The sequence below is a fragment of the Aedes aegypti genome, unplaced genomic scaffold, assembly GCF_002204515.2.
Source record: "Aedes aegypti strain LVP_AGWG unplaced genomic scaffold, AaegL5.0 Primary Assembly AGWG_AaegL5_hic_scaff_1125_PBJ_arrow, whole genome shotgun sequence".
In the NCBI taxonomy this organism is placed as follows: Eukaryota; Metazoa; Arthropoda; class Insecta; order Diptera; family Culicidae; genus Aedes; species Aedes aegypti.
Genome location: NW_018734543.1, coordinates 33,670 through 60,895, shown reverse-complemented (window position 1 = coordinate 60,895; position 27,226 = coordinate 33,670). Strand labels below are relative to the sequence as shown.

General features: G+C 37.9%; 1 protein-coding gene and 3 long non-coding RNA genes across 4 annotated transcripts; 2 read left to right on the top strand and 2 right to left on the bottom strand.

Annotated features, from left to right (window-relative positions):
- Positions 1-1,771: 1,771 nt before the first annotated feature.
- On the top strand, positions 1,772-2,374 carry LOC110680259. Its single transcript, XR_002502806.1, has 2 exons — positions 1,772-2,127; positions 2,185-2,374. It is a non-coding gene; the product is annotated as an uncharacterized LOC110680259 (long non-coding RNA).
- A 10,050-nt stretch (positions 2,375-12,424) lies between these two features.
- Positions 12,425-13,096, bottom strand: LOC110680257. Its single transcript, XR_002502804.1, has 3 exons — positions 12,959-13,096; positions 12,825-12,897; positions 12,425-12,767 (listed from the first exon to the last, which is right to left on the bottom strand). It is a non-coding gene; the product is annotated as an uncharacterized LOC110680257 (long non-coding RNA).
- A 6,078-nt stretch (positions 13,097-19,174) lies between these two features.
- On the top strand, positions 19,175-19,686 carry LOC110680258. The gene is made up of 2 exons (XR_002502805.1): positions 19,175-19,425; positions 19,495-19,686. It is a non-coding gene; the product is annotated as an uncharacterized LOC110680258 (long non-coding RNA).
- Positions 19,687-22,238: 2,552 nt separating this feature from the next.
- On the bottom strand, positions 22,239-25,704 carry LOC5568725 (cysteine and histidine-rich domain-containing protein). The gene is made up of 2 exons (XM_001658056.2): positions 25,324-25,704; positions 22,239-23,359 (listed from the first exon to the last, which is right to left on the bottom strand). Exons 1-2 carry the CDS (start codon positions 25,394-25,396, stop codon positions 22,332-22,334), a joined length of 1,101 nt encoding a protein of 366 aa, XP_001658106.1. The 5' UTR covers positions 25,397-25,704; the 3' UTR covers positions 22,239-22,331.
- Between the last annotated feature and the right edge of the window lie 1,522 nt (positions 25,705-27,226).

The window sequence follows — 27,226 nt, the reverse complement described above, 5'->3', positions numbered from 1 at the left end:
AGTGAAAGAAGTAACCAGAAACACGTTTCTAGGGTGACTAGATGTTCAAATTAAAAATGAACCCCGATGGTTTGCATGAGGTACCGTTCAAATTAGCGGGGGTGCACGGTATAAAGACGAGGTTGGTGGTCTGATGGCTACCGCTTCTGCTTCACAAGCAGAAGGTCATGGGTTTAATCTCAGGCCTGTTCCTTTCCTCGTACTTTGTAGTTGTATATTTCTCACTTGCTTCTATCTTCCATTCTAAATATTCTTATTCTTCTTTCTGGCGTTACGTCCCAACTGGGACAAAGCCTGCTTCTCAGATTAGTGTACTTATGAGCACTTCCACAGTTATTAACTGAGAGCTTTCTTTGCCGATTGACCCTTTTTTGCATGTGTGTATCGTGTGGCAGGTACGAAGATACTCTATGCCCTGGGAATCGAGAAAATTTCCATTACGAAAAGATCCTCGACCAGCGGGATTCGAACCCACGACCCTCAGCATGGTCACGCTGAATAGCTGCGCGTTAACCGCTACGGATATCTGGGCCCATTCTAAATCTATCACACTCAAACTATGCGTTCATAGCAAACGCTAGAATAAGAGACGGACAAGAAACCGTTTCCCTAATGCTTCCATTCTTCCACGCGCATGTCTTTCCTTACGCCTGATTCATAGGCAGTCTGCTAACCACAAAAGCAAACTTCTCTGCCATGCCAATCCATACACTCCCGCACGAACTGGCGAAGATGCAGTTGGACTCCACGGTCTACAGTGGGCCAGTATAAGTGCAACATCATTTCCTCCCCCTTCCCCACATTGGTCTGCAGGCACCATTGTCGCCTCAAAATAGAAGATCACCAGCACTTATACACTGAGGATGCCTGTTAGTCCCAAGCAGTCATTCGGTAGGTTCCTTGTGTAAGTGCAGCTGATCTGGCGATACTGGAGTAGCATCCACGGGCGGCCAATCAAGCTTGAAGAGTTTGAACTTGACTCAATGGTCTTCAAAGTCACTATATTTATCATATTGCTTGCAATTAATCCTGATGCAAAATTATACACTGTAACATTCAGAGACTGTAATGCGACTATTCAACAGGCTCATCTAGATTTTTTTCTCAGATCCCTCGAAGAAAAGCTACAAGAAATATCTCAGTAATTCCAAGAAATTTGATCCGGAATACTTTCAACGGGTTTATGGACAAAAGGTCGAAAGACAAAACGTCGAAGGACAAAAGGTCGAAAATGATTTACATGGTGGGAATTTTTTCCTTCTTTGAAAATAGATTTTTGACCTTTTGTCCCACCTTTTTTGTTCTTCGACCTTTTGTCCTTTCGACCTTTTGTCATAGATTCCTTTCAACGATGTCCTCTAGATTTTTTTATAGAGTTCTCTCTACCAATTATCCCAGAAATTCATCCATCGACTTTTTGCAGGCTGCTTAGAGGAATTTCTCCAGATTGTGCACCCGTAATTTCTTCATTTATTTCTTTGATTTATTTTCCCGAAAACTATCTTAAACTATGCACTAATCTCTCAATCGATTCCTCCAGCTTTTTCCATTTTCCAAAGATTCATGTACAGGAATTTCTTCAAAAAAAAACCCACAAAGATTTATTTTATAGTTTTGAAGAAATTCGTTTAGAAATTTTACCAAGGAACCCCACAAGAATTCCTACGCTTTTTCATGTGATTTTCTTTAGAGTTCATGGTTACTTCAGTTACGGGAAAATTCTCTCACTCACCCGAACGCCACCGATAAAAAATAGCAAAAAATCTGCTGCTACCGAACATTCAGTGATAGCTGAATCGTACACTGAGCCAATTAATCCGATTATATTTATCTGGAATATCATATACACGCATCAGAATTCATATTTGATAGGTTTTATTAACACCCAATAAAGACTATATGAAGGTCCAACGAGGTTTAAATAATAACCATATGAAAGCCGTTTGAATTTCACATATAACTTATTGGATATCGTTTACCCGTTCGGTAATTGAAAAATCAGATACATGTTATATGATTTTATATTGTGAAAAAAATCTGTTTATATTTAGTACTACGATGGCGGCCACTGCATACAATTTGGTAGCAGATTTTGGTTTAACGACGAGCTTTTGCAAATTTGTAACGGTAAGCTGGTACATATAAGCTTTTCAATAATTATATAGTTTTATGTACATATTTCAGAATGTGAAACCATTATTTGCGAGCATTTACCTTGCTCGCTGAAGAAATTCGCTGCTGATTCTATACAACTGAGAACTTTCTAAAGTTGTGTTTGACGATATCTAGGTGAGATGTTTTATTCGGCAGTTAGTTTTGTGCTTAAATTTTGTTAACATGGTTCCATTGTTTTAGATTTTTGTACCGACCATCCTACAACAAAAATTACTTTGCTGCAGGTTCCAGTAGTAACTATGAGATGGTTAAGTAGTGGATTCGAATACCCGGATGATGAAAGATTTTAAGACTGGGGAAGTACTTGTCCCTCTCAAAACATGTCAAAAAAGAAATCATTTACGTGGATTCTAATACGTTATGTTAAATAAATAATTTTAAAATGTACTACTCTAGCGTACTTTTATTTTTGATACTTTTTTTTTCAAATAATCATGTAGTAAATGCCATTTAAACATTATTTCAGTTTTATTAAAGAACCAATTATTATCTATATTTATTTTGGATGAAATGTATATGATTCTGTCTATAACACCAACTTCCATTGGATTCCATATTCATCGTCTTTATGCTTAAAAGGTATGTGATTTTCATAATGAACGCTATCTATATAATTTCTAAATAAGAGCTATATGAAAAGCATTATGGAAAAAAGCTATATGTTTTTGGTAATGACTTGAACATGATTACTTCTCAGAGTGTACTGGGTGGAGTGTAGCATGAAAGCGTCAAAACCGATTGTGTAAAAGCAAGAATCGGAAGGAACACGAAGAGAAGTGAATACCAATACACTTGTATCTGCGAGGCACGAGTGAAAGCATTAAGCATCCATTCGCCGAATGCATTGAACTGAGTGAGCGGATTCCCACTCACTGAATCATTCCGTGGTGTGGATTGCCAGTCAGTGAACACTCATCAGCACTCAAATCCGAATGCCACTCCAACGGAATCAGAATGTAAACAATCATTCGGTATGCATTCGGTTGCCTTCGGCTTTTAGAATCGGTAGCGACTCAATCAGTTGCCGTTTTTTGGTTCGCTTGGCGTTCGCCGAAGAAGCAGAATGGGCACTGGAAATTGAAACGTTCGGCTTGGTTAGAGAAACGACTTTCTCGCTCCCGACTGTGCGTGGAAGCGAGTGAGGGAAACACAAAAACTGAGTGAGTGTTTCCCATGCTTGGTTACAGTCAGCGAAGCCAGTGAAACTCACGCCTATCGTTGCTGTAGGCAAAGAGCCTAGGAAATTGCAAAACACCCGTTGCTAAGGGCAACCCCAAATTACTGTAGAAAAATGTTCTATTTCCCGCTGCATTTCCTGCATTTAGAGCCTTCAATGACACTAACGATTTAGAAAATTCATGTACCCAATATAGGCTGCTTGGTGAGATTCACGTTTTTAAACTACTGTACTGGGAAAGTCACGTGATTTTCGCGAAATTCATTCCCAGCACTGCTTTTAAGACCTACTGTTTGAAATGAATTCAAATTCGTTAAAAATTAATAATTCGATAATCATTTAAGAGTTTTTCTTGAGCCTGGAATTATTTATTAAGACCTGGAAAAAACCTGGAAATATCAGGGAATTTCATTTCAGTAAACGAGTAGACACCCTGTGCAAAAAAACGGCGTTCGATGATAATACTGTAGGGTATGCTCCTATTATAGAGGACTTATGCACGGTGTTAAAAGTATTTTTTTCCTTTATTGATAAAACGAAAACGTTACAAAACTTATACTAATAAAACTCTGCAATTTCTTACTTATTCTTACGTAATCCATCTGCAGAAGCATTTTGCCACATCTTATTTTTCCATCGTTAAGATAACTAATTGTTCAAATAATAACTGATACCTATAGTTGTTAGCCACAGAGTAACTTTACTTTGATACTGTCTTTCTTGAATCACACTAGAAAGCATTTCTTCTGGGTCATCTACAGATATTTTTATTTTTTCCTTCATGCTGCTCGTTATCCATTCCCAAACAACTTTACTGTTTGTACAAAACTTTGCCAACAACTCCAGGAATCCTCTGGGCAAATAACTTGTATTTTGTTGAGATAATTGAATATAAATATAAAAATGCGCTTTTCATCTGAGCTTATGAATTTCATATTTAAATTTTGCCAGCATTTATAAGGGTATTTATTTACAAGATTTAGCGTAATGATTTTATTATCTAACAGAAAATTATTATATATATATATATATATATATATATATATATATATATATATATATATATATATATATATATATATATATATATATATATATTTTATTTTATATTTTATCTTTATTAACGAGATTTTTAGCCCTACAACTTTTTTGTCAGTGACTGCTGTTCCGAAACGTCTCGTCAGGCGATCAGCTGTTCCGAAACGGTTCGTAAAATGGCTTATACTCATTAAACGATCGATGAACACTAGTGTGGGACAAAATTTAGATTCTCGCTCCAGTCCACTTTTCGGATTGCATTTAAGTCCCATAACAACTGTGCAAAATTTCAGCTCGATCGGTGAAACTATATTTACGCGCCAGCCGTCCAAAGTTTGTATGGGATTTACTATGGGAAAACTTACTTTTGCAAAGAAAAATCGCCAGAGGTCCCATCGACCGCTATAATAAATCTGAATACATACCTCGATAGGTATTTCTACGATGAAGAATATTGCCCAAGACCGCGAAACAATCCGACACTTGTGAAAAAAGTTATTCAATTAAAATCTATTAGCAAGGCGAAGTAGGGGCCCAGATAGCCGTAGCGGTAAACGCGCAGATATTCAGCAAGACCAAGCTGAAGGTCGTGGGTTCGAATCCCACCGGTCGAGGATCTTTTCGGGTTGGAAATGTTCTCGACTTCCCAGGGCATAGAGTATCATCGTACCTGCCACACGATATACGCTTGCAAAAATGGTCATTGGCAAAGCTCTCAGTTAATAACTGTGGAAGTGCTCATAAGAACACTAAGCTGAGAAGCAGGCTCTGTCCCAGTGGGGACGTAACGCCAGAAAGAAGAAGAAGAAGAAGCAAGGCGAAGTTGATTAACACGTAAAGGAATAACAATAATAACAAAATCGGGCAAAATTTCCGAATAGTATTTGTTTAATAACTTTTTTTCACAAGCATCGGATTGCTTTGGGGTCTTCGACAATGTTGTTCATCGTAGAACAATACTCGATAGATACCTATCGAGGTTTGTGTTCAGAATTTTTATAGAGGTCAATGAGCGATCTCTGGCGATTTTCCTTTGAACAAGTAAGTTTTCCCATAGTAAATCCCATACAAACTTTGAACGGCTGGCGCTAAAATATAGTTTCTCCTATCGAGCTGAAATTTTGCACAGTTGTTATGGGACCTAAATGCAATACAAAAAGTGGACTGAAGCGAAAGATATTCTAAATTTTTCATATAACCGTGTCCCAGGCTAATGAACACCTTATTGGAAGGTTCGGTCAACGATGAGAACTTGTTGAACGAACAAGATGGTAAGTCGACGGTTCCATTGAACGATCCAGTTTTGGTGAGTGGCAAAAAAAGAACAGAAAATAAAGAATAGTGACCATTTCGTTGCGGACAGTTGCTGCGAGTTCTAAAATTCCCACGTTTTCAAGAAAATATGCTTCTAATAACATCAATGCGATCAGCCCTAGGCACGCAAAAAAAAACTAGCTACAAGATTTTGTTTGGAGTAATGAAATTGATATTTTATTCCTCCAAGAAGTCGCTTTTGAGAAGATAACAAAGGAACCGTGGTACTGATTTAGTATCATCGATTTTTCTGATGTTCTTCTGAACCCAAATGGGAGAATAACTTAAAATTAATTTCAATAACATTTGCGCGCATTCTGGATCTGCTTTTCTTGAAGAACGTGACATACTTTTTACTTAAGACGTTTTGACTCATCTGTCACAGAACTGTCCCAATGTGATATTAGGCGACTTCAATTGTATTTTGTTAAAGCTAGTTTCAAATGGAACAGTTAAAAATGATAGCCAGAGACTTTAACAGCTTGTTGAAAGTCTAGCTCTCCGTGATATTGACAATTCGATCAGCTCGAAGGCTTCGTTTACGTTTTTCAAAACTAGACAGCGTGTATGTGCCAGATACATTTCTAGATGCCGTTAGAAGTTTTGAGACTTTAGCAACTCCTTTTTCCGATGGGGGATGTGGGAAGGGTTACTGGAAAAAAAAATCCGACCCTTTTGATTGACGAAGAAATTAAGAATCGAAAATTTGAAAATGAAAACAAGCGCGTGCATCGTTTTGCAGGGAGAAAAAATCAGTATTTTTCAAAACGCTGTAACAAGTCAAATAGTCCAATGAAATTAGATGTCGATGGGAACTTATCTTCTGATTCAAAAACCATGAAAATTGCTATTGAAAGTCATTTTGAAGCGCTTTACAAATATGACAATGTGCTCCACCCTGGTGCATAAAATTTTCTTGATTCCAACGATAAGAGATTATTACCTGAACATTGAACCACAGATAAATTGTACTAATTGGACAGCTCCAATAGGGTCCTAAAGCCCTGTCTCAATTTTAGTACCAAACGCTTAAGTTTAGGGCAGAAACACATGTTTACTCAATTTTTAATTGATTTTCATTGGTTTAAGTACAAAAAACATTTTTTTATGATTTTGTCACACCTTTTGGTTTAAACTCAAATGTTGGGTATATTTTGTTTTCCGTGTCCCTTCCGAAATGTCAGATAGGAACAACCCCAGTGTTCAAACTATATGCCCTGTGGCATTTTTGTCGAAAAAGTGAATGTCAAACAAGATCACAAGTGTCAAGGTTCATATTCGAAACCATTTTTAAAATTGAAGTTTAAAAATGTTATAGCCGTTATTTGAGCTGGAAAACTTGCTAAAGTAGTTGCAATAACATGCTCTTTCGTATTATTAAATAAAAACAAGAATTCATTAAACATTTTAGGACCCAATTACACTTTCTGAGTTAGAGCAAGCTTTATACCAATCAACCAAGAAAAAAAGCCCCGGGCATGATGGTATAACATATGAATTTTATTTTAACTTTTAAATGATTTGAAAGACGATTTGCTACGATTATTTAATGATTTTTTTCAGACACTGCGCCACATTCGTCGTTCGCTGAAGAAGTGATAACACTGATACCAAAGAGTGAAAATTCTCACGTCTTGAAAGACAAAAGACCAATAAGTATGCTCAATTGCGACTCAATAGGCTGTTTACAAAAATATTATCCGTTCGTTTACAACCTTGATTTGACCCCTTGATAGGCCTAGGTCAAGCGGCGTGTATTTCGGGAAAGTCATGCACAACAAAACTAAAAATAGGGTCCTAAAGCCCTGTCCCGATTTTAGTGCCAAACGCTTAAGTTTAGGCCAAAAATACATGTTTACTCAATTTTCTAATGTTTTCCGTAGCATTTTTTTATGTTTTTTTCAGATTTTGTCTCACTCCTGGGCTTAAACTCAAATTTTGGGTGTATTTTTTTCCGTGTCCCTTCCAAAATGTCAGATAGGAACAACCCCAGTGTTAAAACTAAAACCTCTGTGGTGTTTTTGTCGACTAAGCGAACGTCAAACATGATCTCAAGTGTCAAGGTTCATTTATGAACCCAATTTTTAAATTAAAGTTTAAACATGATATAGCCGTTATTTGAGCGAGAAAAAATGCTAATTCTCGACTCGAGTGAAGTGACTCGCCGTGTAAATCAAATGGAGAGTCACTTCACTCGAGTCGAGAATTGGCTTGTTTAGGGGTATCCTGTTTTTTACATATTCTGATTCTACATTACAAACTGAGCCAGAATCCAAAGTTTCATAATTTTCCGGGCCCTGGAACTATTTTCAAAACACGTTTGAATTTAGTATGGAAATCGCGTTTGAATCACCCCTCGGCAAATTTTACTTCGGGACGAGCTGTCATTATGTAAATTGAAATGTCATTGAGTCGACGTGATGAAATCTTTTTTAATCATTTACTATATCAAAATAAAGATATTAAAGCGCAATAAAATCGTGTTACACTTAGAAAAATGTGCTCTTTCGATCAAGCTACAAAGAACTGTGGATTATTCATCACTAAACAACCCAATTGTCAACTCGCTATACGACGCCGACAATTGTCACCTCACGCCAGTCGTAGAATAAACCTATTTATTTTCTGTTCCTTTTTTTGCCACTCACCAAAACTGGATCGTTCAATGGAACCGTCGACTTACCATCTTGTTCGTTCAACAAGTTCTCATCGTTGATCGAGCCTTCCAATGAGGTTTAATGAGTATCCTTCTGTGTTCGCTTACTCCTTCGTCCATGTGGTTGTTTGTGGTTTTGTCAAACGCAATACTTACGTCAGATTGTGAACGTTGTTTTTTCCTCGGTGCCACGTGTTCATCGCTATTCAGCATGTTCTGCAGCGGTGTCGACAGGGGGTTGGTAGACTTCTTTGCGGAGTCATCGGTCGCCACTGCCCGCGTGCCACGATTCTTCGAAGAAAGGACTGTTATGATTGTTGGTGGTGCCCAAGTAACCAATTAGCACTATAATTCGCCGTGCGTGCCAATATAGGTCGGACTCGATTATCCGAAATTTGTTTTTTGATTTTCTTGTTTTTTCAATTTGTATGCATAAATCTGAGATAATTTGGTATTGCAATATACAATATACCATCAACGTACCAGCACAGATGAACAGACGTAACACACTAATTATTTTCATCGCACAGTAGAATAGCGCCCAATTCTAATATTTAGTAGTTGGCCGACGGGCCACTCGTAGCGCTCATATCGCTTTTGTTCTAGTTTTACGTTTGCTCACTACCGCCACCTAGTTCGCGGTTGGCCAAATGAAGAAGTTTTAGCATTGGGCGTAAATGTTTACGTGACTATGTTTTAAATTGATAATTGTTCTAGCTGTTACGTCTGTTTGTCTGTGGTACCAGTATCCGCTTATGTTCCAGTAGCCCGCTCACGAGTTCAAAAAGTATGGTAATTTGAGTAAATGCACAAAAAATGTCCACAGAATGATTTTATTTGTCCATTTGAATTGTATAGCGGCTAAAGTTTTCAAATCTACGTTGCGTAAACTTATCATTTTTCAGTGTGAGCGGGAACATGAGCGGAAACTGGTGCACTGATGGTAAATGGTTTTGCAGTTCAATTACTTTTTTGAAAAGGTGACAATAAATAAACCTAGTGCCTGACACTCACTTAGATTTACAATAGAGTAGTTGTTTCAACGGCTTCTTTTCCCGAAAACCTTATAAAGTCAATCAAAAGCAAACAACTTTTTTTCTCCCCTTCAATATTTTCGACTTTTTGAAGGGGGTGGTGACATAAAAGAAAATTAATATTTGTATCAGCCCTAATAACTTTATCTGACATTTGTTCCAATGTTTCAACATTAGATATTATCTATTTATTCAATTGGTTTTACATTAATTAGCTTGATAAAACCTCGCCAAAAATATTTTGCCAATTAGCTCGGCTCATGGCCGCTTCTCTCCATCCTCGACTTCGTCCCACGATCTCCAGGTCCTTGTGCACCTCGTCAATCCACCTAGCTCGCTGCGCCCCACGTCTTCTTGATCCGACCAGATTCGTAGCGAACACCATCTTTACAGGACTGTTGTCCGGCATTCTTGCAACATGCCCTGCCCAGCGTATCCTTCCAGCTTTTACCACCTTCAGGATAATGGGTTCGCCGTAGAGTAGGGCGAGCTCGTAGTTAATTCTTCGCCGCCACACACCGTTATCCTGCATGCCGCCAAAGATCGTCCTAAGCACTCGGCGTTCAAAAACTCCAAGAGCTTGCAAGTCCTTCTCGAGCATATTCCAGGTCTCATGTCCGTAGAGGACTACCGGTCTTATGTGCGTTTTGTACATCGTGCATTTGGTGCGGGGGTGAATCTTTTTTAACCGCAGTTTAAAATAACTAATTTAGCTGACTACGCCCATTCTTAAAACTACCATGGAAATTCAGACCAATTTACTATGTTTACGGTACACCCCATCGCATTACTGGTACATTTGACAGAAATAATTTACAACAATCTGATTCCAACTACAGACATGGTAAAATCAAGCGCATTTCTGGTCTGCTGAAAATTGCCGGTGCGAGCGCTTAAGTTAACCCCCTAAAATGGTACTTTTTACCGCACAATTTTTTTTGCGTGTAGTAGGCACGACTTCCATTGATGATGCGCTTTCGTATTTCCCGACTAATATTGTTGTCAGCCGTCAGTAACGATCCGAGGTAGACAAACTCGTCCACCACCTTGAAGGTATACCCGTCTGCGTCGCAACACGTCCGTTGCTATCAACATTCACCGATTGACTGACCAATATTTTCACTGTGATCATTGCATACGCAGACTTTTTAATTCGCTCTCTGTGTGTAATCGTATCACTCACGCACACACTCTCTCGTTTTGTTCCGCCGAGCAAGAGGCGGCTTCTTCCAACCCAAAGTCTCCACAGATTCAAATAACTCTCCCACTAAAGCCTATTTCTAATGCGTGATGCCAAACCGAACGCAGCCCAAAGCGTTATTTTTTAAATAATCCTATTTTCAAATGATATTTATCGACATCATTTATTTCAGACCAAATTTAAATTTCCATTTCTTATAACTTTAATATTATAAAACTGTTACTATTATATACAGCTATGAATCTATTACCACACCGTCTATCGAGACACTGCTGCCTAGCCAGGCCCTGTCGCGCTCAGTACCGCCTACCAGCATGTACTTTGTTTTCGACGCATTCACCATTAGCCCGACTCTTGTTGCTTCGCGTTTCAGGTGGACGAACAAATCTGCCACCGTTTCAAATTTTCTCACAATAATATCCATGTCGACCGCGAAGCAAACAAATTTTCCGGATCTCGTGAAAAACGTGCCTCGACTATTAAGTCCGGCTCTCCGCATGACACCTCGCAATATTGAACAACAGGCACGAAAGTCCATTACCCTGTCGTAGTCCCTGCCGGGACTCGAACGGACTGGATGGAGCGTTCGCCCACTCCAGTTGTTCGCCCTTTTTGTAGATAAGGCATATAACGCCTTGCTTCCACTCCTCCGGTAGTTGTTCCGTTTCCTAGATTCTGACTATCGGCCGATGCAGACAAGCGGCCAACCTGCCCGGGCCCATCTTGATGTTTTCGGCTTCGATACCATCCTTGCCAGCGGCCTTGTTGTTCTTGAGCTGTTGAATGGCATCCTTAACTTCCCCCATCGTGGAAGCTGGTTGGTTTCCATTGTCCGCTGTGCTGACGTAGCCTTCGCTTTCGCTATCCTGACCTTCTGTGCCTGAGTTCTCTGCGCCATTCAGGTGTTCATCGTAGTGCTGTTTCCACCTTTCAATCAACTCGCGTCCGTCCGTTAAGATGCTCCCATCCTTATCCCGGCACATTTCAGCTCGCGGCACGAAGCCTTTGCTGGATGTGTTGAGTTTCTGATAGAACTTCCGCGTTTCTTTAGAACGGTACAGCAACTCCATATCTTGGCATTCCACCTCTTCCAGGCGGCGCTTTTTGTCCCGAAATAGGCGGGTTTGCTGTTTCCGCTTCAGTCTGTATCGTTCCACGTTATGCCGCGTACCATGCTGCAGCATTGCAGCCCGCGCTGCATTCTTCTCCTCCAAAACCTCCTGGCACTCCTCGTCGAACCAATCGTTTCTTGATCTCTGTCCCACATATCCGACAATGCTTTAAGCAGCGTCGTTAATGGCTGCTTTGACTGACCTCCAGGGCCCTATCGAGCTCCGCCCTCATCATTCTATGTAACTTATTAGTACTATACCAGCCCGCATAATCATGAACCGTATTTGTACTGTTTCACAAACTGTCCATTACTATTCAAAACAATATCGGGATAACTCCGTATAAGATCAAAATAACAATAAATCAACCCTACCATGAACGGTTTTCACTGTTTCGCAAATTGTAATCGGGAAAATAACAGTATGGGTAATAGGCGGTTAAGTTATGTAACCATTCAAAAACGTCGATTTCTTCAAACAAAATTTTTCGTTTACAGTTTGCCAAATGACGGATATATTGTCCATTTTATAGTGCAATCCACCATTATGCAAACTGTTATAATATTGCTCAACTATAAAATAAAAATGAAAACAAATAATGTTTGCGTAATGATTCATTTATGGTACGTTATGGTACCATTTAAATAATAAGATGAATACCTTTCAAATTTGACAATAAATTTTTATTTCAACTATAAATCATTAAAGCAAATTGTTTTATTATTTTTTTATAAATGAAGAATTATTCAGCTATGCCTTTTATAATAAATCAGGAATTATTCAGGTAACAGGAGCGATCCATAGTCACAGCATTTTTCCGAAATACGCTGCGCACAAGCTTTAGTTGTTTGGTCCAAAACCCAGCCATCCGGATTATCTAACGCATCCGAGTTGATTTCATGCATGGGAAACACTCGTAGCATCCACTTCCGCTTCCACCAGATAACTTCTAGAAAAGTTGACATCTTCCTTGATATTTTTCTGTGAATAGGAGATCAGCGGAAGGAAAATAGCTGTTTTGATGATCCTCCGATTCGAAATTGGTCTGATTTTCCAGAAACTGCAGAGAAAGAAACGTTTCAAAACTTGAGTTGACAATATTTATATTAAATTTTACCTGCGAGCAGTGGGACGATGATTTGACGACGCTTTCCATTCAGCTTCCGCTCATGGTCTCAGACTTGGTTTCGCTGCAATTGACGAAAATCTTGGGTAATATTGTTTTTGGGTCAAACACGGTTAACTACTTACGTTCCGTATGGCCTTCAAGCAGTGCGGCATTGGAAGTAGGCAACAATCCCGCTTGGTAATTCCTCTAGGCCGTGGAAACAGCACAAACTCGCGAACGCTCAGTAGATTTCAGTTTATTTTTATTTTTAACTTTATCGGTTTCCAATCTGTGCAAAAAAAAATGCACGCTAGAAAACCATCAACTCAGAGTTTGTATCTTTTTCGTACAACAATTAAAAAAATATTTTTTTAATTTATATTTTTAAAAATTTTTGCTTAAAAGAAAACAATTTGAGTTTTTTTTTTTGAAATATGTAACAATAATTCTGTAAAAAACATATGCATTATTCTTTCAATATAAATATTAAAAGTTCTTTCATTCGCTTGCAGCTACTGATAATTTTTAGGCGTGCCTAATAAAAATCACTCACAAATACCAAGGTGGGTTACTGTTTACCAAACTGTTGGAAATAAGTTATATATGGTAAAAGGCACATGTGTCAAAACCATTTGACAAAAAGATGCAAAACATTTCAACAATATCCAAAAAAAAATCGTGCCGGTATAGTTGAACAACATCAGCACAGTAAGTTATATTTTCACTGTTCGGTATGGATTACCTAAACAACACGTTATAGTTATTAGCTTTGCGTTTCATATTGTTCAATACAATAGCAACTGTTTGTGAAACATTGACCTTAACAGGTATAGGATACTTACTATTAGCAATATGTGGCAAATTGTATTTTTCTATGCGGGAGGGAGGGAGCTTCAGATGAATTTTCAAAATTTTATTTTGGGTTCTATGCAGAGCTTTTTTCCTTTGGTATTACAACAGCTAGTGCATATTAGTACAGAATACAACATGGCTGGCCTGAAGATTTGTTTGAAGATCAAAAGTTTGTTCTTAAAACAATGTTTTGATTTTCTGTTAATAAGTGAATAAAGACATTTTTTTTTTTTTCACATTCAGCTCAAATGGCCTCAATGTGATTTTTGAAAGTTGAATTGTTATCTAGCATGAGTCCTAGGTACTTAACTTTATCTGACCAATTTATTGGAACCCCTTTCAACGTTACAACATAAAAATAGCAAATAAAGAGCTTCTTGTTTATGTGGGAATATGATAAGATTCATAGACTCTGGGGGAGAATAGGTTCGTCCCAGCAATAAACCAAAACGCCATTATAATCACTTGAGAGACATTTCAAGTCGACTTTCAACAAACGTTCTATTTTGTCGTCATAAGTAAAACAATGTCCTTTTCTTCTTTAAGATGTTTTAAAAGAAGTTCGCGATCTTTAAGAGTTTCCGGCAAAGCGCGACAGTCTCATTTATTTGTGATTTGACAGGAAACCTTGATTCCTCTAATGGAGTTCAAGATTTCCTGCCTAAATCCCCCAAATTCGGAACAACTAACCAAGATAAGTGGCACTCTTTGTTTCCTCACTTGAATCAAAAATCTTGGGCTAGAGGCTGCGTCGACTGAAGGTTCGGAAATTTTGTCTTAAGCATCGAAATGAGCAATCAATTGGGTCCTAAAATGTTTAATGAATTCTTGTTTTTATTTAATAATACGAAAGAGCATGTTATTGCAACTACTTTAGCAAGTTTTCCAGCTCAAATAACGGCTATAACATTTTTAAACTTCAATTTTAAAAATGGTTTCGAATATGAACCTTGACACTTGTGATCTTGTTTGACATTCACTTTTTCGACAAAAATGCCACAGGGCATATAGTTTGAACACTGGGGTTGTTCCTATCTGACATTTCGGAAGGGACACGGAAAACAAAATATACCCAACATTTGAGTTTAAACCAAAAGGTGTGACAAAATCATAAAAAAATGTTTTTTGTACTTAAACCAATGAAAATCAATTAAAAATTGAGTAAACATGTGTTTCTGCCCTAAACTTAAGCGTTTGGTACTAAAATTGAGACAGGGCTTTAGGACCCTATTATCAACATTCACCATTTCACACTTGGAAGAAAGCGTGTATTCCGGAGAAATGTTCTCTCTTTCATTTTTGCCATGTTTAGTGACAGTTTTAAAATCCACTTTTGGGAAGGAAGTTGTGAATTCAGAGATTCCATAAAATGGGGCGAATAGAAACAATCTCCGACATGTTTGAATGTGTAAAACTTAAACCGTGTAGTTTTTTATCTATTAGTTATTATTATTTTATTAGTCCCAAATATGGGTCACGTTAAAAAATAATATTAATATCATACAAATATTAATGAAGATGTTGTGTATGTTTATATTCACCCCGCGATGGGGCGAATAGGAACACTGTTCAGTAAATATCAATACTTTTTTTTCATTTTTCAAAATTAACTCTTTTTCAAGTACATTTCAAAGAAATATCCCTAGTAAGGTGGGGCAAAAGTTCGACCTTAGTGGTATAATCAAAGTTTCCAGGAAAATAGTAGCAGATGAAACAAAACAAATACCATACAGCGAACCTTCAACATATTGGCTATAACTTTGCTCAATAAACTTGTGTCAAAATATTTACCCATTTTTAGTTATAACAGTTTCAAAATTGATTGTCTTAAACGAACTTTTGCCCCACCGGTGGGGCAAAAGTTCGAATCTAGTGTGGGGCAAAAGTTCGTTGACTAAAACACAAAATATCAATACTTTTATGCCAGGCATACTTTATACCAGCTGTAAACTTATGTTTGCCGAAAAATACACACTAAATTTTCATCAAAAATTGCCCAAAACAGGGTTAATTATAATACACCCAAAAAATAGCAGTTTTTCGCAAAACTAAGTGAAAATGTAAAATTTTGGTGACATTTTTTGCACGATCAGGCAAATTTCGCTAAATTTGAAGATAATATGTAGATTTCAGGAAATTTGAAACATTTTCCGTGGGTTTATACATGGGTCGAACTTTTGCCCCGCAAATTCGAACTTTTGCCCCACTATGGGCCAAAAATTGATTCCAACTATTTATGGAAAAACTAATACACGTCAAAGCATCCTTATGATAGGCCTAGAAACGCCCTTACATAAAATATTGAAAAATATTTTATCTTCATTTGGTTCCACGCATCGAAAGTTGGACCAAATATTACAATATTTACGTCGAAAAACAACAAATTGCCATAACTTTTACAAATCTCAATCGATTTTTATGATATTTGGAGTGAAAGTCTCTTACTTGAATAGCATTCGAACCACCATGACATTTCTAAGTTTTGATTTGATTTGAGCTAAAAATCTTAAAAAGAAACTCTTGTCCCACTCGAACTTTTGCCCCACTTTACTCTATATATTTACCTAGTGAAGAAAAAATATATCAGGGTGGCCACCAAATATCCATTTTGAAATTCCCGCTTTTTTTTCAGGTTTTCCCGGTATAATTTTCAAAATTTTCCCGGTTTTTCATTGAGGGGCCCAAACGCAAAATGGGGACAATTTGGTCGGGTTTTAAATAGAATATACTAAAAATTCTTGTTCAAGCTTTTAGACGGAATTTTCAGGTAATTTTTCAGTCAAAAAGGAAAAATTATATTATTTTATAGGAGATTGGCTTGTTTTTTTGGTTCTTGTACAATTAGTATGAAATGAAAAAAAAAAACTTCAAAGTCGATTATCTCAAAACTAGGTTTCTGCCACTTACACTTCTTTGCTTCTATTCCCGTTATCCATTTTCTCAACTTTCTCGGAGGATTTTCAAATATGTTACTCCACATAAACACGTTGGAGCCCTTGAGCAAAAAAATTGACCTGCTCTCAAGCAAACTCGCGACATACAAACACCATTCCATTTTAATTTATATAGATATGCCCAATTTTTACATCTTACAAAAAGTTTAGTGTAGCAAAATAGACTTTTTGTACAAGAAATTAAATCATTATTTTTTTTTTTTTTTTTTTGTCGGTAGCTATAGGGGTAGTACTGGCACTCTTAATCTGCCCTAAGCTCCTTCCCAGCATTTGCTTTTATAAGCCTCTATTGCGTTCATCACACAGACGTTCCTAAGCAATGTTGCTCAAATGGTCACTGTGTACCCTAGCAGCAATCAGCCCTTACCGTAGTTTTGCAGTCTAGTACTTTAGACTACTATCAAACTATGATAAGGCCTGAAATGCTACTAGAGTGGTTAAAGTGAAGAACGAAATAGTTTTATTAAAAGGTCCTCATTCCCCATTTCATTTCATCACTCACTATCGTCACTTTTATTTTCGACACTATCACGTATTTCACCGATTATCACTCATCAACTTTCATAATACACTTCAGATATACTTTCCATTATATCACTTTTCACATCACACCATTTTCATATAAATTCATTGTTATTAGCATTTACCATCTGTTAGCATTACAGCGGGGATTCGCTGGTTGGAACACAACTGCCTTCCATCTAGCGAATCCGACCCGTTAGTTGGAACGACTGACAGCTGGTGAAAATGCTCCACACTAACGTATCTCGAGAGCAAATCGTCACGAAACGCACATATATATACGCATTTGTTCTATATATGGAGACTTCAATGCGACGGTACTCAGATGTCAAAGTCAGTTTGACATTTTCTGTTGACATTTGAGTGCTTTTTAGTTGGAATATTTTCCAACCAGCGAACATCCAACCATCGAGTCATTCCATGTAGCGGACCTCCAACGAGCGAATCCCCACTGTACTAAGTAATTAAAAGATATTCAATTTAAATGTTGTTATTTTTGTTGCTGTAGAGTCATTACTATTCAAACTACAATTTAGCACTATCAACAAAGTTACAGTAAAACAAAATCATTTCAATCCATTTTTATGCACTCGCTGTCATTATTAACACTTTTATTATGCATGTTTGAAGAACTAGGCAATAATGTTTATATTCAGAGAAATGATTGCAAAATGTATTATGGCCTTTATTAAATTAGTAGAGTTCACATCATCATACATCATCATTATTATATTTCTAACAAAACTATCAGAATCACTTCCAATTTCATTTTCAAATTTTCATCACCATAGATTTTATTATAAACACACCATTAGCACCAACACAATCACTAAATTTAATAACAACAAGTGTTACGCGCAGTTCCACCAAACACCCATTCAAATGTTGCATTATAAAACGATTGATCACCCGTTAGCTTCGAAACTTAACAACCATTACTGATTAGTACAAAGGATGCTACAGCTCGTGGTAAACGAACTGAACCATCAACAACCAGCACTGGTTTATATGTAACTAATGAGCCCTGGCGGTCCCTCCGTTCGAAGAGGACCTGATAATATGCCGAAACATATTAACGGATCCTCCGCCTGAATGCAGCCGTTTCATGATAAATCATGAACCGTTAGAGGTGTGCCAAAGTATTGGGAAGGTGATATGTTTCACAGACGGGTATTATTATGGTGCACCTTCTACTTTGGCACCGTCAAACCCTGTGATCGTGGCCAGGGCACAAGAAATTAAATCATTAATGTTTAAATATTATTTGTTCAAGATTTCAGATGCCTAATGGCAATACTATCAACCATATCAACTTTCTACAACTTATTTTGGTGGTTTGTAGATTAGGAGCTTGAAAATATTCGTTCATGATTTTTCCGGTGACCATCTCAAATTCCCGGTTTTTCCCGGTGGATTCAAATTCCCGTCTTTTTCCCGCTTTTCCCGTTTTTCCCGGTTCAGTGGCCACCCTGATATATATCTAGAAAGATTCGCGAATCAGGCGAAACTGACAAAATGTACACAATTTAAGAAAATAAAGCGTTGAAATTGTAGCTCGATTGTCTATTCACTGCACTTGAACTTTTCCCCCGCATAGAAAATCACAATTCGCCATACATTCAAAACAATTAATCACTTGTATCTGGTAAGGTTAATGTACAACAAACAGTTGCTTTTATGTTGAACTGTATTTAGTCTAAGAATTAGAACTTTTAAAAATGGTTTGCGTAAACCATGCCAAACAGTAACAATATTAGATACTGTGCAGACATTGTCGAATTATACAGAAATTCAAACCCCCCAGAAATGGTAAAACTATGACTGGACCGATTGAGAAATTGTTGTTGAATTTATCATTGCAATACACAAACACATATGTATTTTACCATGTACAACAGCTATTTAACAGTTTCGCAAACAGTGGTACGCTGTTGTGTTTGTGAGCGAAAATTTTCACCGCCTAGCTGTGCACGTTTAAAAAATAGCACACTGATCGTAGTAACAATTCAAAAAACTGATCGAAAAATTTCCGTATTTCAAAGTATTTCTACTAAAATAATATGAAACAACACAATTGTTATTTTGTTCTAAACATTTTCGTTCGATATGGGTGGAAATTTGATGAAAATAGAAATATATTTTACTACCGTTGAAACCATGAAGTTGCATAGAATTGTTTTAGAGTGCCTTTTGTTTTGTTTGTTGTGAATTGAAAAATGAAAATTGTGCGGAAACAAGAATTGTGCGGAACAAGTGGCCTGTTTTACATCCGGAATTCATTGGTTAGTAAAATATATTGTATTATTGAGTTGAAACTAAACTCTAACGGGGCAACATTTCGTTCCTTCCAGAGTGGGTTGTTGCAGTAATCCAAAAATGGAACCATCAAACCCGGATGTCCCCACACTGAGACAGCAAGAAATTAGAACGGCAAAAGCGGTAATGGATAAACCGAAAAAGGAATTACGTGTACGGCAACATATCGAAAATATCGAAACTTTCCAGTATATTATGGTAATGTAAATAAATATGCATAAAAATTATTTAACTCATCTTTCATTGTTCAATCACAAGAGGGGTAAATCTTGGGTTAAATACTATATCGCACTGTAAAATGACAATTACATATACAGTATTAATTTCAATTCGAATTATATGGGTCAACCATTCTCTACCTGTTTGGTGTACAGTAGATTGATCTAAAAATGGATGGTATTTGAACCGTTCGACAAATTGTAATGTAAAAATTTTGTTCGACAAAATCGGCGTTTTTAAATGGTAACATAACTTAACCGCCTATTCCCCACATGGTAGTTTGCTCAATTACAATTTGTCAAACTGTAAAAACTGTTCACGGTATGGTTGGTTTATTGTTATTTTAAATGTTATACAGAATTATTTTGATACTGTGGTAAATTGTTGTGGATTGAATGGGAAACAGTAGAAGTATGGTTTATAATTATGCGGGCCCCTATCGATAATTTAACTATTCAAAAAACGCAAGTTTGTAGAAGGCGAAACTTCACGTCATGCAAAACAATAGAGGTAATAAACTATAGAGGAAGAATGTCGCTGGCGTCGCTGCAGGAACATCTTTTGCTGGCGGAGATAGGCAGGGCTATAAATGTCAACGCGAAAAAGTATGCAGTTTGACACTTATGTACCCGACATGTTTCTGAGTGAGAACAAAGGGAACAGCAGCGACATTCGTCCTCTATAGTCTTCTATCTCTATTTGCAAAACCACACACTTTATTGATTACGCCTGTGTTTTTGTTTATCAAAGTGATGGGCGCATCTGAAATCGAAATCAAAACACGGCGAGAGTAAACGGCGACACTGCAAACAAAAAATAAACAAGGCGTACATGGCGGGCTTAATTGAAACCAGAATGTAAACACGGCGCAAAGTGACAGGCGACACTGAAAATAATATCGATTATAGGCTCATAACATTGGGCGATACTGGCATTCTCGAGTACGTTTTAGGCGAAACCTTTAAAGATTTTTTGAGTACGAAATAGCTAGGGGAATTGTAGGAGATGTGTGTGGTATTGATGAGGATTTTAAAACTAGGTTTATGAAATATGTTTTAATGTGAAAAAGTTAAAGTTTGAGTATATTTTCTCCAATTGGAATTTAAAATTGCACATGAAAATTTCATTGATTATTTTCTCATTGTTATTGATTTGTCAGATAGGCCCTAATCGCGAATTCCTCTAGAATATTTTTTTAAACAATTTCCATTTTTGATCATGTTAGAAATGGGCAAAAATGGCGGATGTTTTAAGCTGTCAAAAATGGCTGTCAAATAGTCTATCGATACTCTGTTGCTATTGAACTAATGAGAAAAAATATATATTTCATGAGGTTTTTAAAGTTTATCAATGCATTATAGTCGCTTTGTTACTATTCGCCCTACTTTTTTTTATTCACCCCGTTTTACGGTTCACCTTTTTTTTTGCTCGTAGTTGGAACCATGTTTAGTGACTAAACGGAAGGAGAAGTGACCTTCTAAGGGTTTTTTTTTTCCAAGGCAGTGTCCAAAAAGTATTACCATCGCTAGCTTCCACTAATGGGTCCAACGAATAACAGTGCTGGAAAAGATCGCATCACGAAGTAGCTCACGAGTGTATACCAACGCATAACAAACATCACAGACTCGCGAACTGGCTAGGTGTGAGTAAGTCCACACCCGCCTGCTCGGGAGAACATGTCAAAAGAAGTAACAACAAGCTCGGGAACGTTCACTCGCGAGTAATCGTGCAAGTTATGATTTATTATGGTTCTGACGGACAAATTAGGGGTCTATTTTGTAATTCGAGCTAATTCACGTGACTCGTCTGTAGTCATTGTCGATCAAAGTAAGCATGCATATTTCAGATGTCACCCCTCGACTACCATAGTAATCCAGTCACATAGAGTGACAACTGTCGATAAGCTCGAGTGACAGAGCCGAGTCGAGCAAAATTTTTGGTCGATAGTGACTCCAGTCGAGTAGTTTTTGGTCGACTCGACTTATAAAATAGGGCCCTTAATTACATAACCATCAAGTCGACAGTAAACTACTAGTTTGAAGTCAAAAACCCCTGGAAACCATAAATCTTGGAGGGGAAGCAGCTTTTTTCCCAAAAACACAATTTGACTCTGAACAGCTTCGAACACGTTCGCGAATCACTTTTAGCTTCGGTTACTCGGGAGCACGACGGATGCGAGTAAACCAGCGCTCTGGCGCTCGGGAGCGTTTGGTTTTGTTTTTGTTCCAGTTCAGCAGAACAGTTCGCCACTTTCCATCACTGACGAATAATCGAAGGCACGGGTACTAATAAGGATCGTAAACGGATCAACAGTAGAAAAATATTACTGAAAAGTACCGTTTTCTATCACAAAGTAGCACTGTTCTATTGCTTTAGGTAGTATAAAAAAACTTCCAATAGCAGAGAATTTTTGTACGCACAGCACGAAGGTACGATGCGCGCTATGATTTTCTAGGTATGAGGTCGCTAAAGTTCCAATTTTTTTAAACACTGTCGCGACCAGCCCTGGGATAAACACGAAACGTGATAATCACCACGAGAGGGACTACGAGAGCACGACTTACAACATCAGCAAGTTTTATTCGCGGCCGGGCGCCTTTGAGACCATTTGCCGAACCGAGCGCTAACTACAGTACAATTATTAGGTAGGTTACTATTTGACCTCTTTGAGGCTGGCCATACGGAAAGTCGGTTCAATGTCATTCAGGTCCACGTCGGAATCGTCGCCACCGTCTTCCTGCTCGGCAGCGGCCTTCTGCTGTTGTTCCTGCAGTTGCCGCTGAATCTCCGTGGCCGTGGCTTTCTTCTCCCGGGGGAAGTCCAGTTTGGCCCAGCTGCCCGGTTCGGCCTTGATGAGGGTCACCTCCACCTTGGTGCCGAACATTTGTACCTTTGATTTGGCCACATCGACCACACCCCGCAGTTCCAGATCGACGTTGTACTCGTGGTTGTTCTGCTGGGGGAACACCAAACACATGGACAGCCGAATCGGATTCAACCGGACGACGCTTCGCTGGTAGTGGTACATTTTGGCGTAGACCGTGACCACGACCTGCGTGGCCGTCTGGTGCCAATCCATTCGACATTTGACCGCCTTGGATTCCTCTTCGTCCATGGTCCACTTGTGATTGCCGGTTTCGCAACCCGCTTGGTTCATGAAGGCCGTAAAGTCGGACGTTCGCCTCTGGCAGCAGGACCAGAACTTAAGGCCCTCGTGGAAAACCGGCACTCCTGGATGATACACGCACGGTTTGGAATCGCTTTTGGTTCCTTCGTACGAATACGTGCAGCCTCCGTTTTTGCACGCCGTGCCGGGCTTAATTTCTGTCGGATCAGTGGCCTGTTTTTTGGCCGCATCGGGACCAACAGGGAGTTCGTCGATTTGCTTTTTGAAAGCTGGAGCTACGATCGGTTCCATTGTGGTCATGGGACTTTCCCAGGGAGGCCGCTGAAGCGTTGACTTGATCGGTTCGGGGATTTTCGGAACCGGAGGCTCCTCGTCCATGATCAGGTCCTGTTTGGGCTTTTCCGGTTCCGGCGGTTTCTGGTTCGAGTGTTTGGCCTGTGTGCAACCCTTGATATTCAGGAACTCGGTGAAATCGACGCTCTTCTTGTTGCAACAGGTCCAACCCTTGTAGGCATCGTGGAAAAATGGAACACCCGGATGGTGGATGCAGGTATCTGAAACGATTAGAGGACGGGACATAATCAATGATCAATTCGTCTCGATAAGGATGTTCACGGTGTGTCTGAAACCGTTTTACGGACAAAAATGTTCATCAATTTGGCACACACCATTCGTAAGATACATTGAAAATATTTCAACAACAGAATCGAAAGTTATCGTGATTTGAGGACTTTGGTCTACAGTGACTCAATCTCATTTTCGTACGGGGCACTGTTTTCATATCAAGTTGGTATAAATCTATTAAATGGTGCATGGACTTCGATATACTTTATCAATAATGAAGGTTATAGGTGTCATATATTGTTTGGCAATGACAAACTGTATTCATTTGCTTAAATCTTTGGAATAATGGAAAAGTATTGAGATTGTGTCTGTAATTGACCCAATTCCATATTCGTACACCTAACAAAAAAGAAATATACAGCATTCAAAACTAATTTTTAATGGACTAGATGATTACTTAAGCTCTTCGTTGTGTTGTTCAGATGCAGTAGAATACATTTGGAAAATTTAAAAGCGGACATATTTGAAACTCAAGTAAATTTAAGAAAAATATCAGTTTTCCCATGTTTTTTGCTAAAATATTCGGAAAGTCGAACAATAAATTGCATTTTTTTCAACATCACTTCCTTAAGAATGATAACTGCGAATATTGCACAAGTTTCAAAAAATTATAATCAGTTTTAGAGTAGCTAGGAGTGGATATCGACAACTTATACTTTTGAATCTTAGGTAATATAACATTTATAACAAATCCAAAACCAAAAATTTTAGTTAATTTCTTTATGTTTGGCTCCTAAATGTAATTACATAATTCATAGTTAATGTTCCTATCAAAACATTGCGTAATTATCATTTTTAATTTACATTTTACTACCAAACATGATTATAGAGATTTAAAGAATAAATATTATTGCCATAACCGCAACACAAACGTTTTTTAAAATGATGAAAACAACAGGATATAATTTATTAAATAGTATATCAATGCTCTCTGCTCATTCAAGTTATTTTGTATTTTTCTTATTATATCAATAACAATTATTTTATCAATTTGAATATTATTTCAAAGATAATTGAATATTACGATGACATCAATTATGTGGAGGTATGTACAGCGTAGTTTAGGGTACTTTATTGTAAAACGAAGTTCTTAGTTCAAATTAGTTTTACAGACAAATTCAAAATTAACATTTACCTGTTGTTTAGAATGAAAATTTGGTTTACATTGATTAAAAATATCATTTTAGAAGAGTTTTGAACTTATGGCACAACAATTCTCTGAACTCAAAAGGGATAAAAACTGTTTATGATTTCTTTAAACTATGTATAATTCAACTAAATTTCTATCAGAGCTTACGAGTATAATCTATAGATTGGATCCAATGACAAAAATAAACGTTATTGTTCGAATTATAGGATTTAATAGCAAAAATCATTGTAAAACTGGCATTTCTCATAACTTTACCTAAATTTCATATATGCCCACTAATAAATTGCCCAAATGTATTTCACTACATCTGAATATCATAATAAAGCATTTCAGTAATCAAATAGAGCTTCTAAATTTAGTTTTGAACGTTGTGCGTATGAATTTTGATAGGTGAACGAATATGGAATTGGGTGAATTTTAGACATCAATTCAATACTTTTCTATTAATCCAAAGATGAATGTAAATGGAAACATTTTGTGATTGGCAAATAATAGATAACACCTGTTACCTTCAATGTGGATAAAGTATTTGTAGCTCAATACTTCATTTAATAGTTTTTTACTAACTTGATGTGGAAACAGTATCCTGTACGAATATGAAATTGGACCACTGTATTTTCATTTTCATTCTGCAGCGTTTGGTGGGGCAATTATTTCGAATGCTAGGTCCAAATTAATTGACTTTTTCGTTAATACCTATGGTGGAAACACCATGGACAAGCTGGAGATACAAGAGACACTTACCTTCGGTGTTGTTGGTGGGATCGAACTTTTGTCCGCATCCCCGGTTGTAACAATTCACCAAGGCAGACGACATCGTTGCTGCTGGGCAGTCAAAAATTTACTTCCTTTTATGGAGTTGGAACAAACTTACGGCGGTCAGGAGGAACAAGATGTGGAAACGGCCAGTTTTGTTTTATTTCAGCTATTTCGACGAAACGGGTTTAGTCACTTGCAGATGCGGATTCGAGATTTTTCCAGACACTTCCCTCTGTGAGGACTCAAAATCGCAACAAACACATGCACTTTTGGGAGAGGAGTTTTTGGGTTTTGTGTTACGATGACAGCCAGCAGCAGTTTCCCCCCGGCAGCGATCTTTTTGTTGGTTTTCTGCGGGGTTAGCGCGGGGTTAGTGCTTGAAGGGCGTGAGGGTGGTGAAGCGCTTCACACACACAGAAGCATGATAAAATGACAGCTGATAAACGCAACACGCTGAAATCTTGTATCACAATGTTCGTACTCGCATAGAGTTTTTTAAGGCCGCACGGGACGTCATCATAATCACCCTATCCATTTCGAGAAGCAAATCCCAAGAACCACTCCATATTTCGATGCGAAAATGTATCACTATGATTCTATATATGCAGTGCACAACCCAATAAATTTTCAGCTTCATCGGTTCACTAAAACTCGAGATTTGCTTCCACAAAGTTTTGATGATAATTGTTAGAGTGAGACGAAAGATATGGAAAATAACACGGTCTTCCGTGTCGCCTTAGAGCATTTTTAACGGGGCGACTATGAGCCTATGCATGCTATTCGTGATCAAACGTCAACGCAAAATCGCTAGTGTTTGGAGGGGATTTTAACCTCCAAATTTCCAAATAACCTACAAATCATCACCTCCAAGTTAGTTCTAATAACCTCCGTTACATGAAATATGGTGGCACGTCGATCGTCGCAAGTTTATCGTTAAACAGTCAATAAAACTTTTGACTTTTACTGTGCGCCCTATTTTCAAGTTGCCTGTGAGAGAGAGCGAGACAGCACCAACACACGGCGCACAGTAAAAGTCAAAAGAACAAAAGAATTTATGGCACGTCCAGAGGCTCATTTCGGTGAGTAAAATGATCACCCACAGAGCTGTAATTTTAGTTTAGTCACTCATTCTCACACCGGTCGCTACCTAGGGGCGCGACTCTAATCAATTCGGTTGAAATTTCAACTCAATTTTGTTTGAGTTTCCTAGTTACCTACAAATTATTTTCATTATATCGGATAATGGAATCATTTTTCGGATTTTATCCATTTCCGTAGTTTTTGCAAGTTATCGCAAATTTCACACACTCAGTTGCGTAGTTTTCTTAGCAAAATGCTAATAATCGATTAAAACTGAAATAATCCCAAAAACCTCATAAAAAAAGCAAACCCGTTTTGAAATCGCCCAAAGCGGAACAAAAATAGTCGAGCTAATTTGACAGCTCTCCTTCTTCTTTTTATACGAAAACAACCGTCGCTAGCCAGCGGCTTTTGTTTAAAATCTATAGGCCAGGAGAAGTGGTTCACCTAGAGTGAATTTCTGTCAAAGAAAAAGTAGATTTTGTATGAGATTTGACAGAAAAATGAATGACAAGTTCATCCACTTCTCCTGGCCTATGCGCTCACATAACAAAATACACGATATTGATATTGCTCGGAATCGCAGGATTGAGATCGATGTGGCCAAAATCTTTACTTATGATCTCCTGACATCATTCTAAAAAGTAATATTAATTTCCTTGAGGCATATCGTGGGAATAAACATTGATATTACAGCCGGCGGGGCCAAAACAGCTGCAGCAGTTCAAATCACAACCTTCGATAACATCCTGGCAACAAACAGAAGCAGTATGGGAAGAGGGAAGTTGCTATTCCATCCGATATTAAA

Bases quoted from the DNA above. Each gene is read 5' to 3' on its own strand.
- LOC5568725 (XM_001658056.2), bottom strand. From the start codon at position 25,396: ATGTCGTCTGCCTTGGTGAATTGTTACAACCGGGGATGCGGACAAAAG. The intron at 23,360-25,323 runs GTAAGTGTCTCT...TAATCGTTTCAG, and splicing joins TCCCACCAACAACACCGAAG to ATACCTGCATCCACCATCCG.